At 34.1% G+C, this 8,569-nt stretch overlaps 1 protein-coding gene across 1 annotated transcript; it reads left to right on the forward strand.

Annotated features, from left to right (window-relative positions):
- The first annotated feature begins 2,206 nt into the window (after positions 1–2,206).
- LOC116016426 (probable inorganic phosphate transporter 1-3) lies at positions 2,207–6,881 on the forward strand. Its single transcript, XM_031256680.1, has 4 exons — positions 2,207–2,363; positions 4,538–4,971; positions 5,389–5,504; positions 5,593–6,881. The coding sequence occupies exons 2-4, from the start codon at positions 4,571–4,573 to the stop codon at positions 6,696–6,698; spliced, it is 1,623 nt and encodes a 540-aa protein (XP_031112540.1). The 5' UTR covers positions 2,207–2,363; positions 4,538–4,570; the 3' UTR covers positions 6,699–6,881.
- The last annotated feature ends 1,688 nt before the right edge of the window (positions 6,882–8,569 follow it).

The following is an 8,569-nucleotide window of genomic DNA, read 5'->3' on the forward strand; positions in this document are numbered from 1 at the left end:
AGTGGGTTTTTTTTTTTATTAAAATAAAATAAAATAAAAAATTGAGGAGTTTTTGTAAGTGAGATTATGAAAGAGAATATGAGAAGAGAAAGAGATAAAAAAAATAGAAAAAGAGAGAAATATAAAAAGAAAATGAAAAGGTTGCGATTAAGGACAACCAAACAGAGAATCCGTAATGCGCCTTTCTCCTTCTCTCTCGAATTGTCAGATAATTTACTGTTTCAAAAAATTATTTTTGTTGATGAACCTTTCCCCTTCTCTCTTTCCTTTCAGTTTCTTCCACCTCATCTTTTACTATTCTAAAAATCACCAAATAACATCTCATATGGATGCTCTAACCATCTTAGTTTAAAGATCTAAAAAAAACTGTTCATCTCTATTACTGATATGATCATTTGCTAAAAGTGACTGATATAAAAAATAAAGGGAGCCAAAAAAATTAATCAATTAAGTTAGCAAGCATGTTTATGAATTATTATATTTTACCATCAATATGGAGTTATCCTAGCAATTCTTATATTTGTCAATCAATTTTGTTAAAGAATATTCAACGATTACGACCCAAAACTCTAAGATATAAATATCCCTCTCTAATCCAATAAGTGGTAGATAAGGGAGGGCATCCAATGCAAATATGCAGTATCTACTCTCCAATAGTTCTAGTCATTGTTTTTATCATTTTTAACTCCATGCAATATAAATATAATTTTTTTTTAATATTTTAATGCAATGATTTTAATAGTTTTAAGTACCTTTTAAAATATACAAATACAAATATTTACTCATGTTATTGTGTATTATATCCATATTTTTTGTGTTCAATTATTACTTAATTACTTAAATAATTACAAAATTATTACTGTATTTTTCTCTTACTTTAGCCATCGAAGCCTATTATTACATTTTTTTAGGTCAATTATCTACTCGTGAAAATTTCTAAAAACTTTCAAATAATGCCATGTTTGATAGAAAATAATATAAGGACTAATTTTAATAAGATAAAATAAAATTATTTTTTAAATATAATATATGTATTAGGCTATCTACATCTATGCATGAAAATTTTCTCACTTCAAAATTTCATATCATTAAATTTGTAATTAATCACAATTAATTCTTCATCCATACAATTCTGTCGCATCTTTCAAAACTAGTCTCACTTTCATATTACCTCATAAAAAATTATTTTTATCAATAATAATAATAACAATAATAATCCAAAAGTGGCTTGCAATTGTGTTGTAGTTTTGACACAAGAATTGAAAGTGTTGTAATTTTGATGTGTTAGAATTGCAACGTCTTATTAAAAAAAAATACGAATAAGAATTTACAAGTAGTAAACTTGTAATGGTGCAGATGATAAAAACTTCATGGACTCTCAAATTTTTACGTACTTCAAACTTTCACTCCTATTTGTGTTCAAATTTATTTGAAGGAAAAAAAAAAAAAGAAGAATGGATAAATATCATGATCCGTAATAAATTAAGCAATCAAAACATGTCATGTTATAGGGAGTAAAAAATGAAAATAGAATTTAAGAATTCATACTAAATTAAACAATTAAGACATGTTATGTTATAGAAAGTAAAAAATGAGAATAAAATTTGAAAATTCAGGTAAAATTACTCGGATAGCTCGATACCATAGGGCCAGTTGGAGACTTGTAGTCCCGCCAGGATATGAGTCAAGATATCAATAGTGCTTCAAATGATTGGTTTGCGCTCCTGATTTCACACATTATAAGTTATAACTCAATCATCCATATCAACTTGCAAGGAGTATCATCCACACAAAACCAAACAGTGCCTTGTTATTGACCTCAATAAAACATTGACTTGTTTTGATAATATGTTTATTAATCGAGATCTAAATTTTGTTTGTTAATGCTTGTTTACTTTAATAAATGAACCCTTACTTAACACGAACGCTAGTAATTTGTCGAAAGCTCTGTTCGCTAGCATCCCTATGATAAATCCTACAATTGTGAAGTCTAGCTTAGATTAATGAAATTGGTCAACAGCTCATTGGTAAGATCAACCCAAAATAATAGTATCCTATATAGCTGTATAGAATAATAAGTTAAGCAAGCTAATAAGTGTGTTTTGGAATTTAATATAGTAGGAATTTAAGACGATGCTGCAGAAGAGTTCACAAGGAAGAAGCAAAAGATTGCGACAGAGTTGACCCGGTTAACGGGTATATACCGCAATATGCCCCACTATTCTTTCGATCCTTGTGAATTGTGAACCCTTTTATACGGCCTTAAATATCACTATCCATTCTCCCTCCATCTTCAACCTGCAGATTTATCACTTCTGCAGATCAGACTGTGCTTCTGCTCTACATGTCTTAAGTAGAACAAGGTATCTCTCTCTTCTCTCTCTCTCTCTCTTGTGGAGTCTTTAATTTCACCTTGCTTAGTCACACAGACAAACCTTCTGTAGAGTCACCTGATCTTAGAGCAATACGATGAAAATTAAATCCCCAAATGAGTGACTGAGTGAACAGAATATGATTCTCTTTCTTGAATAGCTTAATTATAATCCCTGCCCTCCCTGGTTTTGTGCTGTATGTTCTTTCTGAAACTCTTAGCTCTGAGGTTTATGAAGAAATTGTTCTAAGGTTTTCTTTTATTTTCTTTTTTCTTTAATTGCATTTATATGAATGTTAAATGTAAAATAGTAAAAATTTACACCAATAATATAATGTTTTAGCTGTCAGAAAATTATTAATGGTGCGTGGTACCAATATTCCTACTTGTATTGGAAGCTAGATTTTTTTTATTCAATATCACTATAGCATGGGCCCTTTCAATTAATGTCATTAAAAATATTGTCCTCGTCTTATAGATGATTTGAAAATTCTACTCCGTATAATTTTAGAAGAGACCATGTCTTATCTGTCAATTGATATATCATGGACCACGATCTTATTGCATGGTGAGTTTTGATACAAAAATTCTGTATTTTTAGTTAACACACCCTATATTTACAGTTAACAGTTTTTGTACATGTAAACAAATAACTTGATAATTACTAATACATAATATAATAGTTACAAGGCATGAATTGTCAACTACAGATATAGAATGTGTCAACTACAGATACACAATCTGAAGGTTATTTTGATATCAAGGTCTACAATGCTAGGTAGATCTGATCCATGATATAATTTGCCCTAATTTGTGATTATAAAAAGAAAAAATATATCTTTTGTTTTTATCGTTTTATTTAGAAAAGTACTATTGTCCTTTTTATTTATGGTATGTACCTTTTCAGAGATATTTTCTTAAAATGGAATTAATGGTCTAATCCTTACTCTTAGTTCAAATTAATTTTCCCTCACAGTGCTCTCCATCAAGAAGGAAATTAAAAAAAAAAATTAAAGTGAAAATAGAAGGCATAAATCTTGATAGTAATATTCCAACTGTGGAAATATTGATGAGATATAGACTAGGCTGGCTAGTTAATTAATTAGGTGACTTCTATTTTGTAGTTAGAGTCAAAAAATGATGACTTAATACAAGTTTGGTTTGAGGATTAGGTTATTAAAACATATTATATTCAAGAATTGCATGCATTCTATAAATAAAGAATGAATACTTTTTAATCATATGATACGGAATACTTACTAATTGGTCTTTTAGCTTGAGGAGTAGGTGAGGTTAATAAAATAGTTAAAGAAAGCATGGTTATTAACATCTTAGTGTGTGTGATGCATGCATGCATGACATGTAGTCAATAACAATATCAAAAAAAATTATTTAAAAAATGTTTAGACCAATTTTTTTTTTCTTTTTGCAAACATGTTTAGACGAATTTAATTATGTAGTGTGCAAATAAGACTAATCTCATTAACCAGTAACTAATGTCAACAATAGGTTAGGCCATAAGAGGATGAAATTTCACATACTATGACTGTTAAGATCTTTATCTTCTTTGTATGCATTATGTCACTCGAGAACCAATTGAAATACCTATGAGGACTAACTATTCATTACCTAATTGTGATTGAAAAATACTTTTTTTTTTTTTTTGTTTCGGCTAAAAGTTTAACCTAATAGGAGTGCACATTTATTATTCTATATATTATGTTCAACATACCTCTTATGTGTATGGATTGATTGCTTTTTTTATTTTTATTTTTTATTTTATTAGTTCGCTTGATATTTGATAACAATTAAAAATCTAAAACTCATTGTTACCGGCCTGCACATTTATTATTGGAAAAAGTACACTTTTCATCCATAAATTATATGGTAATTATATAATTAGTCCCTGAGTATTGGTCATGCTCACTTTTCGTTCCTGAATTATCATTGTCATTACACTTTTTGTTCTTCCTTGTTTACTTTTCGCTCCTGAGTTATATTAAAATTGTAAATTTTGTTCTTAATATTTTGTTAGTTAATGGAGAAAAAATGCAACTTCAATAATAACTTAGAGAGAAAAGAAATAAAGAAAAGAAGCAAATTTTCCTTTATTATTTATATATATTACTTGACAAGTTGACTGTTTATATATATAATTATGAGCAGAGTGTAATTAGAAGAAAGAGCAGGGAAGAGAAGATGGCTAGAGAACAGCTGCAAGTGCTAAATGCACTTGATGTCGCCAAGACTCAACTTTACCATTTCACGGCCATCATTATCGCCGGAATGGGGTTTTTCACTGACGCCTACGATCTTTTCAGCATTTCCCTTGTCACCAAGCTACTAGGCCGCATATACTACACTAACCTCAACAAAGAAAAGCCAGGCACCCTCCCTCCGGGTATCTCCGCCGCCGTCACCGGCGTCGCCCTCGTCGGAACCCTCGCCGGCCAGCTCTTCTTCGGCTGGCTCGGCGACAAAATGGGCCGGAAAAAAGTCTACGGCGTCACCCTCATCCTCATGATTGTTTGCTCTCTTGCTTCCGGACTTTCTTTTGGCAGCCACGCTAAGGGTGTCATGGCAACCCTTTGTTTCTTCAGGTATAATTTTACATTATACCGAATATATTACTCTTTCTGTCCCATTTTATCTGTCTCATTTAGTGTAGTTTCTAAATATATAAATTTTATATAATAATTCAAGCCTCATTAATCAAATCAGACACATAAAATCGGACGCAGGGAGTAATTAAAAAAGACTTTTTTAGGATAGCCACTATATGAGTGCATGCATCAAGTAAATTCCATAGTAAAAAATCACAAAATAGTATATCAACTTAGGTTGCTTATAGCCTACTGGTTCAAACCAAGAAAATCAGTAGGTCAGCTCATATTGAGAATTAAACTCGAAATCTTGTAATTATCGAGTTAACAGTCTGATCAACTTGCTGGAGTTCTACCATAAAACAAACATTTTGTGTACATGTTTAGGTGTAATTAATTATAAATATTTTTCAGATTTTGGCTGGGTTTTGGAATCGGCGGCGACTATCCACTCTCTGCCACAATCATGTCGGAATATGCTAACAAGAAGACAAGAGGAGCCTTTATAGCTGCGGTTTTCGCTATGCAAGGTTTTGCTCAATATATAAATTTTGTTTTTAGTAATATTCCAATTATTTATTTATTTATTTGTTAATATTAAATTAATGTTATTAACAGGTTTTGGAATTCTGACTAGCGGCATTGTGGCACTGATTGTTTCCTCCGCTTTCGATCACGCTTACGGCGCTCCGCCGTACAATCAAAGCGTGGCGGCACGCGCCGCCTCCACCGTGCCGCAGGCCGACTACATTTGGCGCATAATCCTAATGTTCGGGGCGGTGCCGGCGGCGCTGACGTACTACTGGCGGATGAAGATGCCGGAAACCGCCCGTTACACCGCCCTGGTGGCGAAGAACGCGAGACAGGCGGCGAAGGACATGGCGCAGGTCCTGAACGTGGAGCTGGAAGCCGAGGAAGAAAAGCTGGAGAAAATGGCGGAAAAACCGGCGAATTCGTTCGGGTTGTTCTCTAGAGAATTCGCGAAGCGTCACGGGCTCCACTTACTGGGGACCACCTCCACGTGGTTTCTGTTAGACATTGCGTTTTACAGCAATAATCTGTTTCAGAAAGATATTTTCAGCGCGATTGGGTGGATCCCGCCGGCGAAGGAAATGAACGCCGTGCACGAGGTTTATAGAGTGGCGAGGGCGCAAACGTTGATCGCGCTTTGTAGCACCGTGCCGGGGTACTGGTTCACCGTCGCCTTCATCGACGTGATCGGGAGATTTTGGATCCAATTGATGGGATTCTTCTTCATGACGGTGTTCATGTTCGCCCTAGCAATCCCCTACGATCATTGGAGAGAAAAGCCGCATAGAATCGGGTTCGTTATAATGTACTCTCTCACCTTTTTCTTCTCCAATTTTGGCCCTAACGCCACCACGTTCGTGGTCCCGGCGGAGATTTTCCCGGCCAGGCTCCGGTCGACCTGCCACGGGATATCCGCGGCGGCCGGGAAGGCCGGCGCGATCGTCGGAGCGTTTGGGTTCTTATATGCGTCGCAGCCGACGAACAAAAAAGACGCGGACCCGGGTTACCCGGCGGGGATTGGGATCAAGAAAACGCTGATTGTTTTGGGATGCGTTAATGCGCTGGGGATGCTTTTCACGTTCTTGGTGCCGGAGCCGAAGGGGAAATCGCTTGAAGAATTGTCCGGCGAGAATGACGATGACGGTACCGAGCTCCAGGCTGGCGCTCCCTATAGGACTGCCCCAGAAGCCTGATCGATCCAAATCGTTTAAATTTTTAATATTTTGGGTTTGACTTTTCATCTCTGATCTTCTTTATTGTGATACATATATATACTAGAGCTCACTAGTTCCTTTGGGAATATGTAATGTTAATATTGTGTTGTACTTTAATAATAAATATATATACATATTAATAAATCCGTATCAATTAAAAAAGTTATTTTTATGTTTTTTTTTTTAAAAAGAAGTTGTGTGACGGTATTATTGTAACATAATTGGTATTATTCAAAATTAAAGAAAGCAAGTGAGGCGAAAAAAAGAAGAAGCCTAGAACGGGGAATAATGAAGTTAATTAACTAAAATTCAATTGAATTAATTTTATTTCATGGAGTGTTAATAAAGTGTAATATAATTTTTTTTTTTTAAACGTAGAACGCAATTTCGCAGTCTCAGTCGACTGATCTATCAATCAACTGTAATTGCTCCCATTTTTCTTAAAATGTCAATATTGATGTAAATAAAGTTATGAATTTTATCTTTTGCTTTGTACTTTTTGTTGTTTTCTTCAATTTCTTAGGTTTGGAATTGATTACTTGAGCCCATGGGTCCACATACCCGTATGAAAATGACAATAAATACTTGGGCCTTTTGCCGCCATAAATTCTAACGCGCTTATTTGGGCTAATTAATGACATCTTTATTTTGGAGAATGAAATGTTGAAAAGTATCCATCGTTAGGGGCGCGCAAAATAACCGGACCGATCGAAAAATCGATCATCGATAACTGAACCGTCTAAAAATTTCGGTTATCGGTTCGGTTTCGGTTATATAGTTCAAAAAAAGTCGGTTATTTTGGTTAATCGGTCGGTTATCTATTTTTTTTTTTAAAAAAAATCGATAACCAACCAAAAAACTGAGGCCTAATTTATATAAAAAATGAGGTCTAGTACCCAAATTAAGTCCAATAAATAAATAATTACTTAGGCAGAGGTGACATATCTACATGTATCTAAATCCTTGACAAATTACTCATGCTTCCAGCTCTAATATCGTTTTTTTAAGCAAGCTGTAAACACCATAAAGCATATGCAATCACAAAAATTAAGGAGTCCAAAAAGAAAAACCTTTAAGAATTAGTCTACCTTCTGGTAATGAAATATATTAGCTTTATTGAGTTTTAAATACTGGGAGCATGTGTTTCAATTTTCTGTTTCATATAAAGTTATAAACCTTCATATAGACCTTTTGCTCATTTCATACACTTTTCTCTGCACTTTTTCCTTGTCCACCCCTTCCATCCCTACAATTTCACTCCAAATAATCAAAGAAAAAGTCACCACATTGAAACCCACTTCCCCAATTCTACGACTTTCACAACAAAAATTAAAGAAAAATTATAATTTACAAAGCTATGGAGTTGTAGTAGTAGTACATACACTGATAAGATTGCCATGGGCGTGAGGAGGAAGGAGTCCCTGCATGTCCAAACCTCCTTCTCTCACTTCTACGATTTTGACAAAACTTAGTAACTTACTACTTAGCATGTGCACTGGTAGTCCTTGCATAGTCTCATACTTTGTTGGATTGGACTTGTCGGTTAAACAAAACCGACCGAAACCGACCGATAACCGTTGGTTTCGGTTATTTCGGTAGGTTATAGGGTTTCATAATATTTTTCGGTTATTTTGGTTATTAACTGAAAATTGACCGACGCTCATCCCTATCCATCGTTATACAGTGGACTAGGGTCCACAGATGCAATTCTATACCTTAAGCGTATGAATTTTGTACCTATTATTAGTAGTTATGTAACACGCAACATATTGTGAATCTTATTTTACGAATTTATGTCTTGTATTTTGAAATTATACGTCTATAGGACATATATTATCTACATAAATCAG

Source organism: Ipomoea triloba, chromosome 4, assembly GCF_003576645.1.
Source record: "Ipomoea triloba cultivar NCNSP0323 chromosome 4, ASM357664v1".
Classification (NCBI taxonomy): Eukaryota; Viridiplantae; Streptophyta; class Magnoliopsida; order Solanales; family Convolvulaceae; genus Ipomoea; species Ipomoea triloba.

Coding starts and splice junctions, on each gene's coding strand:
- LOC116016426 (XM_031256680.1), top strand. CDS start 4,571: ATGGCTAGAGAACAGCTGCAAGTGCTAAATGCACTTGATGTCGCCAAG. Junction 4,972..5,388: donor GCAACCCTTTGTTTCTTCAG/GTATAATTTTAC, acceptor AATATTTTTCAG/ATTTTGGCTGGGTTTTGGAA. Junction 5,505..5,592: donor TGCGGTTTTCGCTATGCAAG/GTTTTGCTCAAT, acceptor TGTTATTAACAG/GTTTTGGAATTCTGACTAGC.